Consider the following 25318-nt stretch of genomic DNA (forward strand, 5'->3'; position numbering starts at 1 on the left):
AGCTTTTCTGCTGCTAACCCCGCCCCTGCTACTCCCTAACCCCTTGACTCCAATACTCACTCCCTGGACTCCCTTGCTGTCCTAGAACAACCTTTTGATAAAGGCTCCTTGGCATTCCCACTGCGATATGAACCCACTGTTGTCACGCTGAAGCGCCAAATGGATTGCTACAACCAGTGAACTAAACCTCAATGATGTAGTATATTCAGTTCCCAGTAACTGACTTCAGCACAATGCACTCCGAAGAAAAATGGGAGGCGCCCTACAGCCTACAACACAGAGGCAACCTGCTCAACTCACATCTCCCCTTAAGCCAATCACACCAGCCACACCAAAATGCCTCACTCATGCAAAGACCGTTGGCCTATAACTTAATGTAACCTCAACACTCCGGGAACCCTCATGCGGAACCTCCCCAAAGAAGAGACCCTTTTTTATACAACTCGACCAAAATAGTTTTGTACTGCCGGAATGTACTCGCCTGAGCGGGGGACATATACTTATCCTGGACCCACTCTCCCCTACCCCCCCCGGTTGTTGCTGCACTATCTTCTGCACTATCTTCTGGTGGAGATTACGTTTCTTCCCTCCCCTCTCTTTTTTCTTATGGGACCCTATCCTTATTAATACTCCCCGGATTGTCGTCCTTAAAGCCCGCCCCAAAGAGACTGAACCCCCTGAAGACATTACGATACCTTATCCACCTACAAAGCCTCACAACCGGCCAACCTAACAAGTTACAACCACAAAGAGAGACTCAACTTCCACCAATGAAAAAAGAAATGCCAAAAAGACAAGAATAGAAGAAAACCACGAGAACAGACCTTTTTTTATCATCAAGGAAGGGTCACACAACAGAAAACTAAAAAATGCACATAGACGCACAAAAGTGGAATCAACCCTACATGCAACCTACCCAATCTCTTCAATGAAGAACCAAAAACAAAGGTCCCCCACTCAACCCTCAAACAAAAGTCAATCAATGGTTGAAATGACCAGAGGAACCAAGGGGCAATCGCCCTACCGACACAACCCCCAATGGATAAAAAGCTGGAAAGTACGAAGATTCAATCCAATCTGATCAACAATCAATGTCAGAAAACAGCATCAGCAAAGAGGAAATGAACATGCTTTTCCTCACAGAAACCTTGCTAACGGATGCTTTATGGTACTTGCACACAAATCCCTCCCAAGCAACTTCAAACCCATGCAAGACAATTGAAAAGGAAAAAGAGGAAGCCTCTTGTTGTAGCAGATCAAGGTCCCATCATTGCAAGGTCCCAATAGGACCGCTCCACTGTCAATAACATACTGACATGGACCTTTTGAACATATTTGTCACACTGGGACGCAAAGTAAAGCGGGGAAAGGATATAAAGCAGTGAAAGGATATGAAGGAGTTAAGCAAAAGATGGCAATAACTGAGAAGGTAGGAAGCGGACTACACAGGCTATGGTTGTAGGAACTATAAAAACCAAAGTGATGATCATTTAAAAGGCTCCCAATACAAAAAACAAAAAATTACCAACATGGCACCTAGTCAAAGAAAAACTAGAAAGAGTGCAAGCTTTCAGATATCTAGGTGTCACAAATAGTACCAGTTCGCAAGAAAACCCCATGCAGGAAACCATTCGTCAAAAAACTAAAATCCTAAGCACTCAAACCCAGATGATGGACAAAAGGTTCACACGTTTTTCCCTCAAACCATCAATAAACTTCTACAAAATGAAAGTGGTACCTGCAATAGTCTATGGAGCAGAAGCAATGCCAGCCATACCGTCAGAACTTTGGCCTAAAATAGAAGGACTATTTTGGAGGAAAATAGAACATCTGCCATCCTCAACTCCAATAGCATCAATCAGACGAGAGCTAAACCTAACCTCATTAAAAGCCACCGTCGATCTCAATGGTTTAATGCTTGTTAGGAAAACTTGAGCACCAAATCAGAAAATTTACCAGATGATTCAGACAGAAATAAACAAAGGAAACAACAAGATGTTGGCCTCGTGGGTTCGCAAAAACCGGCGTCTCTTCGAGTAAATTGGTAGTTCGGAGGAGGAGCTCGAGAAAAATCCGAAGAAAACAGCAGAAAAACAGAGAGAAATGGATTGGTGTAAAACAGCGGAAATGCCTGGAAAGAACAAGTTAACAACTCACCTACATCAGCCCAGAAACTGAACACACCTCTAAATTATCTGGTGAAATTTCCCAATAAAAGAATTTGCTCAGTCTTCATGAGAGCCAGGTTGAACGTTCTAAAAACAAAGAAAATTCAAGCGATTTGGGAAAAAACCAAATCCTACAAATACCGATATTGTGAGGAGCCTCAAACAGTGGAAACATTAAAACATCTGCTTCTCAACTGCAAAGGCCTATCGGCTAACAGAAGTACACATCTTGATCATCTCTACACATACTTCTGTAGTTTGGATGAAGACTACTGTTGGGCATATTTGATGAACGGAGAAGACATCAAACCAGTTATTGCAGTAGGGAATTTTATAGAAACTCTTAACCTGGACAACAAATAATCAGCTGAAGCAAGAATAGATTGAGAACATAACAACAAAAACTTAAACTGAGTCTTAAAGAAACCATCCTCTTTTCTGACAAAGAACTTTTAAATCGTAAAAAGGACCACAAAACCTGTAAAAACTAGTAAAATAGTTTAATTAAGTATAATAAAAAAAACTGAATTTCTCTGCATTTTACTAAACTGATGTATGCTAAACTTCACTACTGCACACTGTTTAAAATAGTTTGTTTAGCAAACGCAATACAATTAACTCAGATCACTTAATACGTACAACAAGCAGCACAGATAACAAAATATGTCTGGCGTGGAAAAGGTTTAGAGAGTCCTTGCACACTAATGTAAGTAGTTTTTAACCTAGGAAATAAGCCTCTCAAACGGCTTGCAGTAATAGCCGCTTTTTTGAAAACAGTTTACAGGATGTATGAGCTAAATGTAAATGACTATGAAAAGGCAGCTGGGAAATGAACTTTCATCAAATGTTTGTCTCTGATCAACATCAGAATGTGCAATAAAAGCTTTAAAATTAACTGATATTATTGAAAACACTTTGGCAGCAGGAGCACCATGGATCATGTGAACAATTGTACCAGCCATGGAGCATGATTGTTTGTGGAAACCAAATAAATCGAGGAATACTACATACAATTTAATGCAGGGATCTTGCAGAAACACTAGACAGCAGCTGCAGAGACACCAGTTTACATATTCACACGTTTTCTTTTCTGACCTTCACACAAAGAGCAGTATTTGCTTTGCTATTAGCCTTGTTCAAGTCCAGAATACATGTGGCACCATGCACACAGGCATACCCAAATGCTTACTTGCTGCATCTCTAACGGCCAGCACATGTCTTAGAGGCCTTTCACTGGTTACCAGCAAAGTGCTTTATTGGTGTTTAAGGCTGGTTGTATCAAAAATAAAATCAAGCATTCTATGGGCAAAGGCCACCATCATGAAGGCGTGAACGGATGGCTGGCTCATGCAGCTCCTTTTATGGATTTTTCAACCTGTTTACTTTCTGCTCTGCATTCCACAGAGCCCACTGGCAGACGCCACAAGTGTGTGTAAATTGCAAAGGTGCACACTGCAAATTCCATGCAACTTAACATGCCTAGGGACCAGAAGAAACACTGTTAGGGCCATCCACTCCACAGCTCTGAAGTTCACACACTCATGCTCCAGTGGTTGTTACTCAAGTGAAGTCGAGGCTCTGCAGCCTTGTGTTGTGTATAGTTTATTTAGGGTAGAACATTAAGATACAGGCCAAGTGGTGATAGAACACTTCATAAGAAAGAAGCAATAAGTAAAATGTTTTATTGCAGAGAGGATTTGTACAGCATGAAATATTACATTCTACAAAAAAGAAATCAAAACTATTGAACTAAATAAAAATAATTAAATATTATACCTTCACTGGTAGGCTTGATAGGCAGTGCAGGACCTATATCAGTGGCATTAGATGGAGCTTCCCATGAATCCCATCCACTCAAAAGATCTGGATGACTTGCTGAGGTGGAAACTTTATGAGATTCTATCGACACATTGCCTACAGCAAAAATAAGGATTTGATAAGTGATGTTTATCGGCTCAAAAAATGGATAGTTATTCAGATCAAAACATCCTTAATACCTACTGTATTGATGCACACACATTGGACTAAAACCCAAATAAATAACAATTCAAAATGGAGTCAACCATAAGCATGTGCATTTTAAAATGATCACCAACTATGCATAACATTAGCAACTGGAATGTATAAAGATGATTATGCCTGTAAACTACAGGAGGCAATTAGCTAAGAGAACATTGCATATATCACAGTCCCTAGTGCATGGCTGTCTCTTTCTCTGTTAATTTTTGGTATTGGAATAAATAAAAAAATGTAAAAATGTTTTCTGGTGTCTGACTAATCTGGGAAATGTGTACTTCTTTCTAGGGTGGATCCAACCCCTTTGAGGTTAGGGAGGTGAGCTTGCCCAGCAAAACCCTCCCTAGGGTTTTTGGGAAAGGGGTCATCACCGGGAGCGACCCACCTCTTGGGGAAAAAGGACTCCCATTCCAATCCGAAACTCCATATAAAGAATATTCTGTATCCAACCCTTGATCCGGCGCGAATAGTGACAGACCGGTTGGCGGTGACGCTATTATCCCAGGAGGTATCCCAGCGGTAATACCGCCGAGATACCGCCCAACTCGTTGGCTCAAGGTAATGCTGGAATCTTAACAAACTCAGTTGCTGATGGAGAATAACATGCCCTTTTTAAGTACATCAGCAAGAATAAAGAGACAAGGAACCTTGAATGTAGAGAGAAGAATCCTACGCAAAGGCGAGCCTCTGATGTGAGAACGTCCAGGAGGCATGGAGCTATGCTACACCTCAGAGCTAGTGTTAGTGTGGAGGAACAAAGATGCGCGAGAGATGGCGGGGGGGATGCAGTGTAAAGGGCGATATTGCTGGAACGGAGATGGAACAAACACAATCTTACCTGGAGGCGTGACCACTCTGCAGCCATAGTGGGCCCACAAACAGGCGCTGAGACGAGCAGGCAATGGAGGAACAAATCTTCTGCTCTCAGGGCAAAGATCGCAGAGTGTGCCGTGAGAGGCAGATATAGAAAGCAAATCCTTACAAGACAGCAATGCTGGAGAGAGGCAAATGTCCACATCCCCAGTGATACACGCTACTCCACTGGATCACAGCCGAAAGTAAAGGCACTAGTGTTTCCCCCAGTAGAATGGAGGTGGGCGGAAGAAAGCAAGAAGAGAAAATGACAAGGAGGGTTACGGGAGCCCTAGAATTCCGAATGGGGACGTTTGGCCAAAGATACAACCACAGAAGTTAAAGTCAGAGAGTCTGAGGGGTCTGGACAGCCATAGAGAAGTGACTTTTTCGACCTGTGGGAAGAAGGGAACCTGCAGGGCTCAATTAGTCTGTCCAAGACTTAAAACTATTGGAAGGAAAACAACAAGGTTGGTGGAGAAGTACTAAAGGAATCATTCCTCGACTCACAGAAAATGAGACAAATAATTTGTAAAAGATGTCAATTTTTTCTTGAGAAGCCTAAAGAGAAAGCCGAAAACGTTTCTATGTTGAATTGTGAAGAACGTTGTTTTGAACTGTGACCAAAACCCATAGAGATCCAAGTAACATTGGCCAGAAGAAGCTTGAACTAAGAGGCTATTGTTCTGGCTTACATTTGTTTTCTTTCCTAAATTGGTAGGGCCAGATAGTAAATAGGTTTTTGGACTGAGGACTCATTTTGTTTTGACATATGATGAGCACCTTTCGTTTAGTTTATATGCTGGGAAATGCCTCTTAGCGACTGGGACAGATAGGCATTTTTCTATTTAATTTAAATAAACACCTTTGAAAAGTCCTCGAGTCTGACGCCTTCTGGTTTGCAACATGTCTCATTATCACAAATGGTCAGCTCTTCCTTTTTAGAGGACTAATAATAAGAGCAAATCACTTGCCTTCCGAAATCTTCTTTCTGAAGAATTTGATGAGCATCTTCTGAAATACACCTCAGATGGAGTCTGCACCTGAAAATACCATCAAAGTGGCCAGGTGGCTCTGTGCGGCTTCAGGCATGGCCCACGTCACAACTTATGGGCGGCATCTTGTGCTCTAAGTGAGACCCATCCACACATGTACTCTAAGTCGTCTACACCATTTCCTGCTTTTCCTTTTGTGAGCCTTAAGTGTATGCAAGGAACAGGAGAACGGAACTTCGCGAACTAACAATTTTTTAAAATAAAAAAAAACAAATTGCAATTAGATAATTGCAGTAATCAGTTTTGTGGGCGCAATCATTGTACACATAAGAAAGAACATTACTTAAGTTAAGTGATGTATTCTTCTGATTGATATATTCCCCCTGAGAGGCCTCATTTGAACAAGACTCAAATCTGATCCAAGAGAAATCTGAAGGCACAAGGGCGCTGTCGAGCAGCCTGAGAAATGGCTGCCTAGCTGTTGAGCTCCGTTACAGGCAAGTTCCTGACTTAAATATATCCTGAAAAGTGCCTGCAAACTAAGAATCTGCAGAAGGTGGGCAAGGAGGAAGACATGGTATAGCTGCTGTCAAGCTCCGGGGGCCTGAGATGAAGTAAAGCTGTGGAAATTAATATAACCGAATCTGCCGGTGAGAAGCGCTGCCTGAGCCCAGAACTGACTCCCGAGCCGAGAGGGCAGAAAACATATGCAAGCGTGCGGCTCCTGCGGCCTGCAGTGGGAGGAGCTTGTGACTCCACGACCACGCACATACATTGCAGGGCCTCTCCTGCATGAACGCCGTTGCTGGCTGACTGGCACGCACAACATAAATCTGAACGGTGTAGTGGGACTTGTACACCAGTGGGACCCGTCGAGCCGTGATAGTCTCCGACGCCGGGCAACAGTTGACGAACAGCACATAGGCCTTTTCAGCTCCGTAGGGTCATCGCTGAGGAGCGGTGACACGCGGCCACTTTGCTTTGCACGTAGCAGCGTTCGGTGGAACAGAGTCCGCCAACGTTGAACGCACAAGGAAATAACAGGTTGGTGCCAAAGAGGAAGGGAGAGGGAGGAGAAGAATTTGCGATTGCATGGTATTATATTGCTAAATATATGACACTAGCCCCCTCACTCCCGATCACCGAATAGTTGGACCCTTGCCCCCCTCCCAGGTCTGCGATCTCCCCTCTGCTACTCAATTTCCCGGGATGAAAGATTTCACAACGGATGCCCGGGCGAAGCGCGATCAGAGAGCGAGCAAATGACAGAAATAAATGCCTGTCCGACGACCAATGCAACGAGGGAAACATATCGCAGTAATTGAACATTGGCTATAAAATCTCACTGGGATCAGCACATGCTTGATCTCCCAACACACCCAGCTTCCCAGGCGAATGTGAGGGGAAATCGACCAACAACGCGGGGAAACAGCAGACCTGGACACGCCACAGCCAGCCACTGTCAGTGAACGCCACTGGTAAGCCGACCAGAGTGGAGGGACAGCTGCACCCAGGGCAATATTGTTAATAAGAACTTCTTGTGGCTTGACATATTTGTTTGAGTACTCTTTGTAGCCTGGCATACACATCAGAACACAGAAGCTATCACCCACCAAACTACGCTATCAGGTACACCTAGTGCGGGTGAGCAGAAATGGTGTCATTATATAGCCTGCAACTAGGGTGGGGAAAAAAATAATGCCATAACACATGCCGGAATACAAGTATCACGGACTGGAGGAAGGGGGATATGCCGGGACCGCAGTGTAGCGACCTACTGTGGTGGACAGGTCTACAAAACAGCTGCGAGCAGAACATTGCTATACCTGGGGCCCCTGACACATCGTTGGGTCCAACAAGGACACAGGAGAGGTTAAGAGTGTCCCCTGGGCGCCGGAGAGTGCAACACAATTCAAGAATAAACGTTGCAGGGTGAGTGCACATCTACTTTACCTGGCTGACGGCTGGTGGATTGGTACCATGCGGAGGCCAGGAGTGCAGATATAACCACGACAAAAAGCTTTCACCCCAGGCCTGAAGCTAAGAAGCAATGGGGGTAATGGCTGATACATAACTACCTGTTCAATCAATGGAAAAAAGCAGCACAGAGTGTACATCATCCACCATAGTACTCTAACAAGAAATCTTTCCCCCATGATACATCCATCTCTGCTAGCCCACCTCGCACTATTATTGCAAGGCTATTGAAGTACAGAGACAGAGATCTTATCCTGAGGCTTTCGAGAAAACAAGGAACATTACGGTACGAAGCAAGAGATAAACATATTTATCCGGAGTTTGCAGCAGGGGTACAGGCTCGGAGATAAACATATAACCCAGTGAAAAGACAAGAATACGGCGGGTCCCATACGCGTTGATATTTTTCAAGCAAAACTCCAGATTCAACATGGAGGCATGGCACACTTTTTAGAGAACCCAAGAGAGGCCATGAACTATGTAGAGTTCTCCATTCCGATCCCACCTCAACTCCTAGATGCAGGCCAGAACCGGAATCAAAGACCTAAGAACGAGAGAGAAGAACCCAGAGATTGAAACGAGGGTTGTAAAATATCCTCAATGTTCTGGCTTGTATTGACAATAAGCAGACAGGCATGAATAGATAAGTTAATAATTTAGCCTGGGAGGAAGCTTGCAGCTGGCAGCCAGTGTTAGGGTAGCTTCAGCCAACGTACTTCAGGGAAGTTCCAGGAGTTACTGGGGGGTACATCATCTAGTTGGGGCAGATGGTGAGGGTGGTGGGATGAGTAGAGGTACCCACGAAACAAAGCCCAAGTTGGGGGAGGGGCTCCGTGAGACATGGTGTGGTGGGTGGGGCAACGAGATGCATTTGTTTCAAGGAGTGTCATAGTAATTTTGGGGGTGGGAGGATGGGGTGGTAGGGGATGTTAAAAGTTGGAAATGTAAGGGTCATGTTGAAAACTTGGCTCACTCTTTCATGAAGGTTACCAGGTATGGCAGCTAACAGTATCATAGGAGGAGGGTTACACGTCAAATCGTTGACCTGGAATGTGTGTGGGCTCAATAATCCGGTTAAAGCAAGGAAAGTTAATTAATATGTGTCACGACATGGGCCCAAGATATTGATCTTTCAAGAGACACACGCCCTGGGAAAGGTGAATTAATCCTTTGCTCATAATTGTGGCCCATTGAGATATTAAACCGAATATTCAAAGCAAGCACGAGGTGCACCCCTCATTATGCTTCTGAGTGTCAAGAAGTAGCGTGGACCCTTTGGATCGGTATGTAATTGTATGGGTTTAAATGGCTGGCCATCCAACTGTATTGGGTAACACATATGGGTCAAAGCTAGACGATCCTGGATTCTATCATACAATTGCTGAAATGTTGAATCCCATGGGTGGGACGTGTGTAATATGGGGGTGGGGGGACTAACACTATTCTAGATACAGTGTTAGACAGATCCTCGTGTGCTCCACGAGTTCTCACTAGAGCAGCAAAAACACTACATAAAATATTGCTACATCTCCCTCTCATGGATATTTGGCGGGCCCTTCACCCACAAAGCAAGGAGTTCACATATTACTCCTCGGTCCATGACTCAGAATCCAGCATAGATATCTGGTTATTGACCCCGCAGATGACCACCATGGTTCAGGACAGTACTGTTATCCCACGTACCCTGTCCGATCATTCTCCAGTTTCCCTGACTCTGGGGATTTCAGACCATCTGCCTCAGACCCAGCGCTGGAGAATGCCCTCCTTGTTTCTCAGAGAATGCCCTCCTTGTTTCTCAGAGATGCCAATGTCGCTGAATCCTTACATGTTGAAATCACAGAATTCTTTAGTATCAATGAAGGCTCTGTCCGTACACACCTCGGTTCTGTGGGAGATGTTTAAAGTATTGGTGAGAGGCATCACCATAGCCAAGTTCTCTGGGTCCCTCAAAAGTATTAAGCGGGAATTGCGTTGTTAGGGAGAATTCTCATTTATGGCTAATTTCCCTGAACTAGTGAGTCCCCCAGCAGCTTTGCTGGACTTCTGGAGTTTATTTTTTTCCACCTGGTAAGAGTGAGAGCTTTCCCCCCACTCTTACCTGTGTTTTTCTATGTGTCTCCATCTGTTTTTGTGATTGTGGACTCTGAAGTACACCACTTCAGTAGCCCCCTTCTTTGTGTGTGTCACACAGCACCTTCAGTGCCGTGGCAGAGGGTTGTCTTTGAGACTTCCCACGATTCCATTTCTGAGGGGACTACTGTCCCCCAGAAAAGGATAAAGTTACCATTAACTTTACTTAGTCAATCTACCACAGATCCAGTACACCCCATCTTCCATGGAGTACTGGAAAGGGTTGACTCGTATCCCTTTTTATCTGTACCTCCTAGAGCATTCTTTCGCTCTTTTAACATTTAGACTTGGCTGGTGGCAGTGGTATCTACCCTAACTTTTCTACCGCGATTTTATTAGATAAACGTGGTACTGTTCTTGGCTATTATATTAGCCTCGAACATAAACCCGCTTGACCAAATCATATTTCTTTTGGCTCCGGTTGGGTTTATTCGCCATTTCTTTTTGTTAAAGGAATGGTTCGGTCAAAATGTTTTATTGCCCCTACGGGTCGGCCATGTGTTTTTAAGCCTAAGTCGCTCGATTTTAGAAAAATTTCCTATGGACCTTACCTGAGTTTTCGTCCAGTAAACGCACGTGAAAACAGGCATCAGGGAGCTGCCATTTTGTGATAATCCTTTCACTTGCCCCAACGCCCTGGCTGACCTGCTTTTGCGGCACTAAATCATATCCCCCGCCTCTGAGCCTGTCATCAGCAGACGCGTACCGCCCATTTCATAATGCCAAAGCACGTCTCGTGTCAACATTCGCTGCGCTTCAGCTAATGACGTGTCGCCATGGAAATGGCAGGACGCCTCTTTCCTCAATAAGTATAAACAGACCGTTTCACAACAGACAGCAGCAGATTTTCCATTCCATTCCTCTCTCTGTGTTACTTTGAGTATTCTGTGACTCGTTTCTGTGCTCTGGTCAGCTACCTTCGTTGGTTGTAGCCTGTGTAAACATATACCAGTACCACCCCTATAAATTATTTTAGTTTGTTTAACACACAATGGCTACAATAATGCCCTACATGTACGAGCCCGAGTATACAGAGGAGGAACTACTGGAAAGGGAAACGCGCGAAAACGATGGGTCTTCGGACGGCAGATGGGAGGACGATTCAACAGCTGAAGAGCCTGGACCTAGTCGAATGGACGATGTTTCCACCTGGTGCACATGCATTCGGTGCAAGCTAATGCCAACCGAGGACTAGAACTTCTGCTGCTGCTGTGAAAACTCGGGATGCGTGGCCTACATTTCGGAAGGCGAGCCACGACCGCAATGCATCACCGAGCTGCCAGACTGCGGGGCAGCCTGCCTCACACGGTCCGTGTTGAGGATAATGATGGTTCTCATGCACAAACTTCGCGCAACTGTTCGTCCTCGTAATCCGAGTAACGAGTAAGTATACTCTGCTTGTCATGCCACTCCTATTTCATGGTCTTCTACTATATCCAAAATTACATTTACATATCATTGTAACGCATGAAAGTCGTTCAATAGTGTGCAGTGTCTAGATAGCATTTGTCGGAGCAGAATGCCATTAGTTACAAGAATTGCCATTGACAACAAATGTTTATTAAACTTATCTTGGTCATTTAAAAACAGTTTGTTTCATTCCTTTTCACAGGTGGTACAGGCTGGTGGCCTATCGTTCCTTTACATGGTGGCTTCACGGGAGGGTTGGACACCGCGTTCGAAGAGTAATACCCGCCTGTGCCGTTCGTGCCATAAGAGAAACGTTCCAGAGTGACAGCGGTCAGTACAGGGGATTTTCTCTCACTGTGCTGCAGCCTGACCTGTACAATGTCTAAAGTCTTGTATTTTTGTGTCATCAAAATAAGATACAAAATAAACCACCACATATATTTTAACAACGGGTTTTTTCGATTTTTCAAATGAATCAAGTGTGTCACTATTCAAGGTTGGACGTCAGACATCTGTGCTCAGAATGGGTGAAGGTCAGGTCGCTGTGAAGCAGGGTGGTCACTATCTAAGCTAACATAATATATTCTCAATAATGCATGCACTAAATAACACTTGTTCAAAGTCTTTCAGTCGGTTATGTCTCTATAAAATTCACACATATATCTATACTATCAATAATCATTGGATTATACAGGCCTTAGGTTAAGGGTCTTGACCACTATAATACACTGTTTGAAGTGTGGGTCTGTGCTCACAAGAATCTCCGTTTTGTGGCATTTGTTATTGATAGGCAACAATATACTGCAGTAGGGGTCTAATGTTAGTTGGGGATCTGCTAGGTGGGCATCATGGCGTGGTCAGTGGTCTGGCACATGAAGAGAATACCTTGCAGGGACACAGGGTCAGAATGGCAGTAAGTTTCCACTGGCGAGGGTGCGTGGGCAAGGACACGTTTGTGGAGGTGAACGAGCTATGTGCTTAGTTGAGGCTGGTTCACATGCACGACAGTGATCTCAGAGTAAAAGTGATGTGTTACATTTATTAGCTGTAGCAAATACCTCTGGAGTTTTCAAGTCAGAGTAGGAACGAGGGTGGGGGCCATGTGCTCTGCGCAGTGAGGCCTGGTCACCAAGATGGAGTGGAAAGGGGGTACAAAAATGGATGCCCCGTGTCCTGCTCAGTGGTCCCATCTACGCCAATGTCAACCAAAGTTAACATCACATAAGGGCAGGGGGGGCGAACCCACTACTGGAGGCACTTGGTCCGAGTTTCTACTGAGAAGTAAAGGATGAGAGGGGCCTGATGGCCCCTCGCTCCCACACACTTGCCTGCATGCCCAACGGCCCATCCATCCCACCCCCCTCTATCAAAGGCGGTTCGCAACCGGGGATGAGCGCTGGCATGGGGGGCTGTCACAGGCGCAAACGGCCAAGGTGCCAAACAGCATGTACACTTCAAAAGGTATCCCACGCCCAGGGACCATCGCTCACATGGCCTCCTCAGACCCCGTGTCTCCAGGCAGGCCTCCCCTGAGGCAGGCCGCCCCCCTGCAATCCACAGAAGTGTGTCTCCATTCAGCAGACTTCCTGTGCCTTATCTGCACGCCCCAGGCCCATCCATCCCACCCCCTCTATCAGAGGTGGTTTGCACCCGCGGATGAGCGCTGGCAAGGGGGGCTGTAACGGGCGCAAACGGCCAAGATGCCAAACAGCATGTGCACTTTAAAGGGTATCCCACGCCCAGGGGCCATCGCTCACATGGCCTCCCCAGACCCCGTGTCTCCAGGCAGGCCTCCCCTGAGGCAGGCCGCCCCCCTGGAAACCACATAATACCACGACATACACACATCATTCATTCACAAACACACCCCTGTTTCTAATACTTTATAAACCACTTGATAGGTCTCATGAGAACATCTTTGTGCTTTGCAAGTCAACTCCTGAACCTTCTACCTGAGAAGCACTGAGATCTATGGTAATCTGCTCGTCGTCGTGCTATCTGTGACCGCTTCGAGCAAACTCGTCAGTGTGCTACCTGTGGCCATCTACCTGTTCTCCTGCAACATACTGCTCGGCCTGCTGAATCCAACTGTTTGTTGGTCAAGGTAAGGCCATGTATCCTAGTCATATTTCGGTCATTTTTACATTTCTATCTATTTGCGATTACAGTACCCAATAGAGCTATGGTCATTGGTCTCATTGCTATTGACTGGAGTTTCAATTGTTATGCTATCAATAGATCTATTTATTTTCATCTGTGTCAATTGTCATCGAATTGCATCCTTCGGGGGTCCAGTCTATAATGTAAGCATGTTTCCTTTTCGTGCAAGACAGAACATCCAAGCGACGAGTCACATGTTCAGAGTTTAGTCACACAATTTAAAACATTTCTGTAACTTATGCAAATACTAAGCCGCACATGAGGAACTGGTATAGTTCCGGCAACCAAAACAAACCTTGCATCGAGCATGGTATGGTTCATTTACTTTTTTATGACATTTTTATTTTATTTATTGATATTTACTTTTCAGAATTATCAACAATGTCTGCCTGTTCGATTAGCGGTTGCCTTTCGAAGACCCATGCTAAATCTGAAGGCACTACATGCATGTATTCCCGAAAACTGTTGATCGAATAAGAGAATGGGTCAGACATTGCGGATATCCACTGGATGAGCTGGAAAGTAGAGTCCAACAAGTCTTAGAGGACAAGAGGGGTGATCGATACCGCATCTGCAGCCGGCACTTTTCCTCGAACATGTACGCCACATCTTGGGTAACAAAGAAGAATAAACGGCGAACGACACGAAAATTGCTCGCAAACGCTATTCCAACTCTATTCGTCCACATTCCGCCACTGGTGAGTCAAGTGTCCGGATTTAGCTTTAGGCCTTGCGGTAGTGTGTAGGTAGCCGAATGGATTAATTTATATTTTAGGTGTTGTGTCCCTTGTAATACTCCCTTGTAATACTTTCAATATTGATATGAGTGTATAGCTTTTTGAATAATGACATTTATCAATAAATTATTTTTTATTTTATAACCCCAAAGGAAATCTATTTATGGGCACAGGGAACTGTACTATATTGCGCATTTTCAATAGCATTATTCTAAGTATTCTGTCAGTTTACATGGCAATTTTTTTATATTTGCATTTCATCAAACAATAATTTACCTTTACAACTGCTTGACTATCCACTGAATCTGAAGCAAGAACATTCTACATCCGTGACGTGCCCGCAGTTATCAACCACTTCTAGCGCGTATCAGGTAATCATATTTGGCTATTCCGCTACAGACTTGTTTTATGCATGTCAAGTAATAGTTTTTATGTATCTTGTGATTATTTTACCAATTGTTTGGTTAGTGCTTTCCAATTGATATACACCTTAGTTGTCGTCCCATGGTGTTTGTTTTCAGTTATAATTAGTGTTATCCATACTAATGCAAGTACTGTCTTTCAGGGAGATGCTGAAGCGTTCACCACATTGACAACAGCCCTAGATGTTCTTCAGTAGCACGAGGTATGGATACTGACAGCTCCATCGACCGTGATCATCAGGACTGGAACACTTGTCGTTTGATTGTTCTACACCATGTTTCATTCGTGGTTAGCCATTGATATGTACCTTTGCTGTCGTCCCCAAGTGTGTATTGTGTTTTCAATATTGTAATCCTTACTAATGCAAATACTATGTTTCAGGCAGTTGTTGAAGCGTCAACCCACGTACTTGATGCAGAGCCTGACATTCAAGTAATTCCAGGGGAAGCGGGACCATGTGGATACGAATCGGCGCAACAGCTTTCGGAAGTGCGCACCACATTTACAACATTCATAGATATTCTTCAGCAGCACGAGGTATGGATACTGACAGCTCCAACGAGCGTGATCATTTAACTTGATTGCATTTGCTATACTTTCTTCCCTATTAACGCAAGTACTGTCTTTCAGGGAGACGATGGAGCTTCCACTACAATCACAAGATCCCATTTAGATGATGCAGATGTAAAGAAATCGGAGAAATAAGTCGATTAAATCTGATCATATTTAAATATTCCTCAATTCTTTTAGACAATGCAACATTTGTGGTTATCTCTTTATATGTACCTGTGCCGTCGACCCCAAGTGTGTGTTATGTTTACAATATTGAAAACCATACTAACGCAAGTACTGTGTTTCAGGGAGTTGCTGATGCCGTCTCTTCAATACAATTATTCGTGGCAGTCCATGCAGAGCCAGAGGTATGGATACTGACAGCTCCATCGAACTAGGTCATCAGAGCTCAAATACTTGTCATTTGATTGTTCCACACAATGTTTAAATCGTGTTTGGCTATTGAGATGTACCTGTGTGTTCGTCCTCACGTGTGTTTTATGCTAACAATATTTTGATACACAGCAATGAAAATACTATGTTTCAGGGAGTCGATGGAGCCTCATTCCGTGCTGTCTATGCGGAGACAGAAAATATAGTTGTTGCAGCGCAAGAGGAAGGGGAGACATGCGGATACGAATCGGAGCAACAGCGTGCAGATGTTGAAGGTTGAGTCAAAAAAGTTGCAAAGAAAGGAAATAAAAATAAGGTTAGTTACAAACAGTTCATAACTTTAGAAATGTTTTTGTGCTGGGGACTATTTTATGTTTTTTTCAAGTCAATTGTACTATACTTTATCTTGTGTTTAAACTGAACATCCCTTTTCCAATCTGTCCTCTAGTTACCCGTGGGTCTACGAACTATACATACACAGATAGTGAAGCGAATGGGAGATGTTGCTTGCCAGACCATTTACACTATGGAGGAACTATTAATTCAGACGCGGCGTGTTGAGACTCAGGATGCTCCTGTCCAATGGCCAGAACATGAAATGAATGTGTCCGGAGAATACAGCAAAGCTGTATTGGACCATTGCTACAGTGCAACCGCACCACCACAACAACATGATACTGGATGTATTGAAGATAGCTCTGAAGTAGTCGCAGATCAATTCACACAGTCCACACCCGCCAAAAAATTGCCACCAAAAAAGCTGTCGACATTGTTGTGTTCTCCCATCAATGTTGAAGGAGCAGATGTTGAAATGACAGAGAATGAACCAGCAGCAGCATTCACCGACGCATCAGAACTTGATAGCAGCGATATTTCTTTCAATGTGGTGATATGTCCTCAACGTCACAGGCCGAAACAACTTTGACGCCGGATGACAGTCTAATGAAAGAGGGCAAATACATAGTATTCGACATTTGTTTGATGAATATTATAAGTATGCTGAAATGTGGGCATTCAGTTAGAGGGAAAGTATGGGGGAAGCCATTGATTCATGTGACTCGTCAAAAACAAGGCAGTAACGTCAAAATAAATGCCTCCTGTACATTAAATCATAGGTTCTCATGGTCTGCACAACCAATGCTGGGGAAACTGCCAGCAGGCAATCTACTGTGTGCAGCTGCCTCACTTTTTATGGGTCCAGTTTTAGAAAGTTAGAGTCTTTCTTTCAGTTTGTGGGACTCCATTTCATTTAAAAAACGCAGTACTACAAATACCAACATGATTATCTGTTTCCAGCCATTAGTGATGCTTGGAAAATTGAACAATTGTCTCTAGAAAGTACATTCGAAGGCAAACGATTCAGGCTAGCCGGCGATGGACAGTGCGACAGCCCTGGATTTTCTGCCAAGTACTGCACCTACCACTTTCAGGAAATGGATAGTAAGAAAATTGTGAGTTTGGTGGTCGTGCAGGTAACACAATGTACATTCTCAGTGGCCATGGAGAAACGAGGATTTATAAAATCAGCGGAATATCTACAATCGAGGGGAATGCACATCGACCTCATAGCCACAGACAGACACGTTTCAATTGCCAAGACAATGAGAGAGCAGTTACCACATATTAAACATCAATTTGACATATGGCATCTTGCTAAATCAATCAATGAGAAAATATTGGCTGCAGGGAAAAAAATAGGTTTGGAAAGTATTTCAGAGTGGTCCCAGTCTATTAGCAACCATCTTTGGTGGAGCTCCAAAACTTGTGAAGGGTCAGTGGAAATACTACTTGAAAAATGGCGGTCACTGATGCACCACTGTACCAACGTGCACCGCTTGTCAGAAAACCTACATTTCCACCAATGTGAACATAGCCCTTTGTCCCCAGTGGAGGCACGGAAGAAGAAGTGGTTGATTCCATCGTCACCGACACACAAAGCCATTGAGAAGATTGTTTTCGATAAAACTCTATCAAGAGATTTGAGGGGACTGACAGAATTCTGTCACAGAGGAGGTTTGGAGGTGTTCCACAATATGTGCCTAAAGTACAGGCCACAAAGCGCTTGCATTTCAGCATACAGGGCATGAGACATAGGACTCTACTTGCCGTCTTGGCCCATAACGCGAATCTCGGCCGTGAACAATCTAAGACTACGGGTAATGTAAGGATACCTCGCTACACTAAGGCCTTTTCAAAAAGTAAGCAAGCAATGGGTGATCAAACCAGCCTATGAGGAAATGGAGTTCGACTTTGTCAAAAGCCTTATTGTTGCTGTATTAGAGAAGCACAGAATTTTGAACGTTTCTGTGCAGAGCACTGATCCATTGCCACCCAACATTGCCATTGTGCCATGTCCACCCAAAGCAGAACTGGTTGTGAAGTACAAATCCCGGTTTAAGTAATTGTAATACGATTGTCTTTTTGTAAATAAATGTTATTGTACAGTGTACATACAAAGTATGCTAACCCTAACCCCTACCTTCACCATCCTGGGTGGCGAACAACCTGGGTGTCATCTTTGAATTCTCTCTCTATTCACCTCATATTGCTGACCTTGTCTATATGTGTATGTATATATTTTTGTTGATGTAACTAATTTTCGCAATCTCATGTAAATGCTGTGCACTGTTAACCGAGGGGAGGCTTGCGTATTGCAAATAATAAAACAAAAACAATAAATCTCACTTTCAACTCAACTCCTCGGGTACTTTATACTTTCCCTGACCTTCCCCAAAAAATTAAAAGTCTCAATAGTTATGGTTCTTTGGGGCTGCAAAGCTCGCAGACAACGAGGACAAAATTGGGGTTCTTAGAACGCGCCAAGCGAGCCGTTGCAGATGGGAAGCCAGTTCGCATTTGCACACTGAGGCGCAGTACATAGATGGATTCGAAATTTCAAGTTCTCACAGATGGCTTTACTACGGGATGTTGCAAAGAAAGAAAGTATGCACATTTCTAGTGAAGGTAGGCGGCTTTGATTTTCAGCTGGCGGCCTGAAGAGGCCCACAACTCGCACTGGCAGTGTAAGGTTCTATTGTTTTTTGACCTTGAGAGACAGGGACCATGCCGAACGAACTTCATTTGAAGGGGGGGGGGGTGCAATAAGATGATAAGGCAGAAAATTCTGAAACTAGACCGAGTTTCATGTTAGTTCAGTATACGAAAAATCGTCAAGAGCACAGTGGGATTTACAGACTGCATTACGCAGAGACACAATGGAAATTGCAAATATAATGTAAGTAACTCTTTAGATGCTTTTATACCGGAATGAAGAATTAATGAATGGATGCATGAATAAATGAATGAATGAAGAGCTAGGAAATTGTGGGATCGTCCTTGTAGCGGGCACATGGGCATGCAGGACCACATTCCACACGCATGTAGACAAACAGTTGTTTCTCATTGTGTGCTAACCTCGATTTATTTTGTTACTTTTCGCATTGATTTTAGAGCCGAACATACTCCATTGCACTATCCTTGAAAGCAAATAGTTTCAGCTCGCCCGTAATAAATAAAATGAATAAAAGTAATAAAGATCGGCTGGTGAGACTAATTTCAATTTTTATGTTTTCTACACAGGTACATCTTACCATATTGCCACTGCCACCTATTCCAGACCCCGGCAGACGGCTTCTTCAACCGCCAACTGCAACTTCTTGTAAACAACTGCACTACATTGACCATTTTATGGGACGATCGCCAAGGGCCCATATGCCCTTATTCGGTACTAGCGGCTAGTAGCAACATATCAACCTTTACGCTGGCCTACTGCCTACTTGATGGAACAGCCTTGTGGTTCACTGTGCGACCAAAGTGCTTCTTTTAACGAAAACCAACACCCTGTGTACCATAAAGGAACAGCGCGTGACTCACGATAAAACGGAACAGTTTTTTCGGATAGAGATAAAAGAAAATAAATGGCATTCCGAGTTCATATGGCAATTGCTGAATATTCTATAAACATTTAATGTCAAATAAATGTACTTTACCAAATGTACCGTGTTGCTGTTTGATTTTAAAGTACAGTTTCATATTCTGAATTGTGGCGCGCTGTGTTGTGAGTTGATCTGTGTTGGTTTCCGGGTTCTGTGTGAAGTCGCGTAGAAGACGACTGGGCGCGTTTGCCTACGCAGCACAGAAACATCACGGAGAGAGGCGGGGAATATGAATGTTTTGATATTGTCAGGCTCAGGGGCGAGGGATATGATTTAGTGCCGCATAAGCAGGTCAGCCAGGGCGATGCGGCAAGTGACAGGATTATCGCAGAATGGCAGCTCCCTGATGCCTGTTTTCAGGTGCGTTTAATGGACGAAAACTCGGGTAAGGTCCATAGGAAATGTTTCTAAAATCGAGCGACTTAGGCTTAAAAACACATGGCCGACCCGTAGGGGCAATAACATTATTTTACCGAACCATTCCTTTAAAGTCCTTCTTGTGTTTTACTTTGCGTGGCAAACTAGGTTTGCCTTCTTTGTTCACTGTCTTTTGGCGGGCTTCTGCCCAGAAGCCCTCCTCAAGGCGCCTGGGTGTCTAGGTGGGCTGAATGTGAGGGAGGGGTGTAGTCACCCCCTGCACAGGGTATCCTAGGAAACCAAGTCGCACTTTGTCATGATTGGCCAGGGTAGTTGTCCGGGCTGGACAACCCCCCTGCTGGGTGATTGACAGCCAGGCAGCGTGAATGGGTTTTTTTTCGCATAAAAGCCAGGTCTCTTGGGCTATAAGTCAGAGTCGCCACTGGAACTACAAGGAACCGAAGAGAAGCGGAGAGAACGACGGATGCTGCAATTACCCCCTCCCGGTGAAGCCCTGCTGCAGTCCTGAGCTATCGGCCCTTCAACGACTCAGAGAAGATCCAGTCCGGAGTCTTCTTGCCTTGAGCTTGGTGGGGATAACCAGCTCATCTTCTACAGCCAGAGGATCGTCTTCTGTGGTCGAAATCGCTGCACACTGCTGTAGTGGTCCGGATAGCCACCTGAAGAGCCTAGCCTGCTTTTAAGGAGTGCACCTTTTATTCCGTGTCGCTGCTGCCAGCCTCATCCCTATGTGGTGCAGACCCCCTTCAGACGTCCTCCCTTCTCGATGAAGCTCCAGGAATCGTGGGTCTGCGGGAAACCAACAGGAACAACTGTCAGGGCACCAGCTTCACCATTGGAACAAAGTACTGTGTTCTGTTGAGGAAACTGGGTGAATCCCTTATTCTTCATTTCCAAGGCTTGACCTCGTCTTCCCTCCTTCTTATAACTTTTGATTACGAACATTGACAATATCGAAGTACTTTTGGCTCTGTTGAATCGTGAACTGTTAGACTGTGTGATCTTCGGCAACTCTCCCCGGTATCTTTCGACCCTGGCTCTGGCCCTTTGACTTTTGAACTCCTGTCTTTGAATGTTTCTTGATTCTGCATGCCTAACCAAAATATTGCCTGTGATTTTTGCCTCCAACTCCCTCTGGGTATTTCAGGTGCTAAGTGTGTTTTTGCCCCGGTAGCATTTCATGTCACGGATACGCGTTTGTTTAGTAGACCGAACTGTCAAAAAGTGAACGCATTCATATCCGCGATAACGTGTTTTTGTGCCTAACACCAGTTCATTCCAACACAGGGTACTTACCTTGCGACTTACTGTACAAAGTGAATTGGTTAGCTGTAGTATATTTAACGTGTGGTTTTTATTGAAGTTTAATAGAAGTGTTGTGTTTATAACGAATGGTTTTCTACCTGAAACCTTGAGTCAGTGTTTGCTCGAGTCACAGTAATTGTGGTCCCTTTGTGTAATCTCTGCTACTGCTCATATACTCTTGAGATAAGCCTGGCTGCTCCGCCACTGCTACCACTATGACATAGTAGTACAGGCTTGTACCAAAGGTAAAACTTGTATCACCCCCTGTAGTCTTAATTGTGTGTAGTGGTCCCTAAGGGCACTGCACAGGATTCTGCCTAACATGCGTCAGGTGGAAAACCAACTCGGTGAACTTGAAAATAAATATAGTAGATCTCATAAGGAGGAGGCCTCGGCACTGAAACAGGAATTTTTGGGAGAATTCCATAAATTAGTAGACAGAGAGGTCCTGCATATGGCGGCCCCCGCTAGAGCAAGGAAGTACGGCGAGGGAGACTGGGCTGGAAGATTGTTGGCCAGCCTGGTGAAAACTGAGAACCAAACAGTGAAGACAAGTGAAAAGGATATTAATGAAACATTCGTAGGTTTTTATTCTAGCCTATACTCCAATCATGATAAAGTCACTGAGGGAGATCTTTCCCGATATTTAACAACAATAGAATTGCTGGCATTACCGAATTAAACTAGGCTCTCCTTGGAACAACCCATAACGCTAGATGAAATTGAAGGAGCAATAAAGTCATTAACTGCAGTGAATTGGGGTGGGATGGATTGGGGCTAGAACGTTATAAGGAGTTTCAACAGGAACTAGCTCCTAGGCTACTGAAGGTATGGGGGGAGTCCATGGAACAAGGGATACTCCCACAATCCATGCGTGAGGCCATTATCACAGTATTACTTAAACCACACAGACCTCCCCAGGACGTGGTCTCTTATAGACCACTGTCATTAATCAATATGGACGCGAAGATATTAATGAAAATTCTTGCCACAAGACTTCTCCCGGTCATTCCCCAGTTGGTCCACCCTGACCAGTCAGGCTTCATACCCACAAGATCTACGGCTCTGAACCTGCGTCGCTTGTTTTGTGTGATGTCGCAGTTGAACCCCCAGGCACGGTCAGTGGTGGCCCCTTTCGATGCCGAAAAGGCCTTTGATTGTTTCATGGCGCTATTTATTTTCAGTACTGCAAGGGTTTAGAATTGGCCCATATTTCCTGAACTGAGTCCACCTGTTGTATTCTGGCCCAGGAGCAAGAGTCCTAACAAATCAAACACTGTCTGCATTATTCTCCCATGGCAGGGGCATGAGGCAGGGTTGCCCCTTGTCGCCGTTATTGTTCGCCCTGACTATTGAGCCAATGGCAGCGCTGATCAGGAAGTTACATGGGCATAGGGGAATAAGAATAAATGGACCACCCCAGATAATCTCTTTTTTACGCTGATGATACCTTGCGTGACCCTGAACACAACCTGGCTCCAATAATGAATATCCATAAATGTTTGCGTTACTATGGATACAGAATAAACAACGCTAAGTTGGAAGTGTTCCCCCCATTACGCCGTACCCAATCCAGCCGCCTAACCCTGGAGGGTTCAAATGGTCCCTGATACACTTCAGGTACTTGGGTATCAGAGTCAGGTAGCCGGCACTCATTGTGCACAGACAATTCCGAACCCTACTTGCAACTATTGACTACTAAGCTGCTACTGTGGGCAGAACTCCGAATTTCATTGTATGGACAGGTAGCTCTATTGAAGAGGGTGGTTCTCCCAAAGCTATGTATTTCTTTGGCAATGTACCTCTGTGGCCTGGGCGTGCATTTTTCACAAGACTGAAATCGTTGGCTTCCTCGTTTGTTTGGGGTTCAGGGGTAGCAAGAATCAGCTGGCAAAAACTGTTGGAACTATATTAATATGGTGGTCTAGCAGCGCCAGATTTTGAATTCTATTATTTGACGTCACAGGCCCAATTTGCAGGTTACTGGTACAGGACTGGGGACACACGGCTGTACACATACCCTTGGAGAGAAACAGTGCGTCCCCCTACAGAGATTTGGCCGGTTATGTTTAGCGAAAGATATAATGACTCCTGCACCTTTGACCCAGTAAGCACAACTGTTAATGCATAGGCTAGAATCTTTAGGAAGATTGGGGTAGATACTCCTTATAACCGGGAAGCTATCCGGGCATCTCCCCCACTTTTGATGAGATGTTAAAGAAATCATGTGATCCGTTAGGACAAATGAAAATTGGAGACATGCACCCAAATGGGCGATTTGTATCCCTAAACGAGTATACTGACACTTTACGGGGAGGCCATTTGAGAGTGCTCCAATACCACCGAATGTGAGCCGGTTTCCGGAAAAGATGGCCGTTATTCCCAGTGGAACCTGAAACGCATAGCTGCATCAGTGCCATAGTGTCGACAGACGATGCGAGATGTCCAGGTTAAACGAGGTTGATACAATCGCACCTTTCCCCTCACAATACCAGCAAAGAAGAATGGGAAAAACACATAGAATTTACAATAAGTTATGTGAAATGGATCAAATTATGTCAATTGACCAAGTCAATATCCTTGAATGCTGGGCTGCGCCTGATCCAATTTAAAGGTATTGAACCAGCTACACTACACCCCCGCCAAAATGGCTACATTTACTCCAGATTGTATGGGCAAACGCTTGAAGTGTGGGAGCCCGCATGCGAACGCCTTCCACATGTATTGGTCGTGCACCTTGGTCATGACATTTTGGGGTAAGGTAGCCGAAGCTATAGATATGGTGAATATTCCAACTTCACTTGCCCCACTCAAATACTTGTTTGGGGATATTAAGAAAGCCCCAGAAGCTACAAGAAGATTGTTCAATGTTGCTTGTGCAGTTGCTAAGAAGTGTATAGTAAAATGTTGGAAATCTAAGAATGCACCTAGCTTTGAGGAATGGCTATACGAGCTAACATATGTTAATGAATGTGAAGAGAGATTTGCTCCATATGTATCCACGTCATGCCGCCCCTTAGGACATTTGGGCTCCATTCAGACTTTATTTGAGTGAGACTGTTTCTGAAGCGGAAAGTACTGGGTGTCCCGATATTGCTCACCTGTAAATTTAACTGTTGCCGGTTAAATGTGAATTTGTTAAGTACCTAAATTGGAAATTGTGAATGTATGTGCTCGATACATGACCATTGAATAAATAAAGTTTTTAAGAAATCATTTAAAAAAAAAGAAATCTAAAAAGGTAGAACTCGGACATGAATACATATTATTCAGAAAGGCCTTAAAGATGGATTTATATATTTTCACATCGCTTGTCAGGTAATCAATAGGGTTTTGTTAAGGTGTGCAACAAAGCACATATGGCTACCTGAATGATGTCCCTTATGGGATCAACCGTTAGCAGAGCTGACCTACCCACTTGTCCACTCGTGGAGTGTGCTCTTAGCCTCTGTGGGACCACCATGCAGGCTATTTCGTAGCAGCTATTGATGCAGATGAAATATCCATTGAGAGATGCTCTATTTAGTTAAAGCCCTTCCTTCATTAGGGCCCAAAAATCCCACAAAGAGTTGGTCATCAAGTCTAAACATATTTGTCCTGAAAAACTAAAGTGATGATGCTCTTTTTGGAGCAAGTGGATGGAATTGTTCTTCTGCTCTATATAGGTGACTAGGTGAAAAGAACACATGGAGGTAGAGTTATTGTTGAATATGGAGATATAGTTACTTAATTGTAAATTGTTCTTTATCCTGGGTATCTTCATTGAATAAATAAACATTCAATAACTCCACCCAGGTGTATGATCACAGGACAATTCACAGAATTGAACACTCTCATAAAATGAGAAGTATTAAATAACTAAGAATGCCCATCGGGCATGGCAACTC

The 25318-nt window shown here is 44.2% G+C and overlaps 1 protein-coding gene across 1 annotated transcript in view; it reads right to left on the reverse strand.

Annotated features, from left to right (window-relative positions):
• The window catches only part of GAK (cyclin G associated kinase), a 2243070-nt gene that overhangs the window by 364213 nt on the left and 1853539 nt on the right, over window positions 1–25318 (reverse strand). Inside the window, exon 23 of the mRNA XM_069626358.1 lies at window positions 3945–4082. Coding sequence (XP_069482459.1) covers window positions 3945–4082 — 138 coding nt within the window. The remainder of the gene's footprint in view (window positions 1–3944; window positions 4083–25318) is intronic.

This window comes from Ambystoma mexicanum, chromosome 6p (assembly GCF_040938575.1).
Source record: "Ambystoma mexicanum isolate Mex_15411 chromosome 6p, UKY_AmexF1_1, whole genome shotgun sequence".
NCBI classification, from domain to species: domain Eukaryota; kingdom Metazoa; phylum Chordata; class Amphibia; order Caudata; family Ambystomatidae; genus Ambystoma; species Ambystoma mexicanum.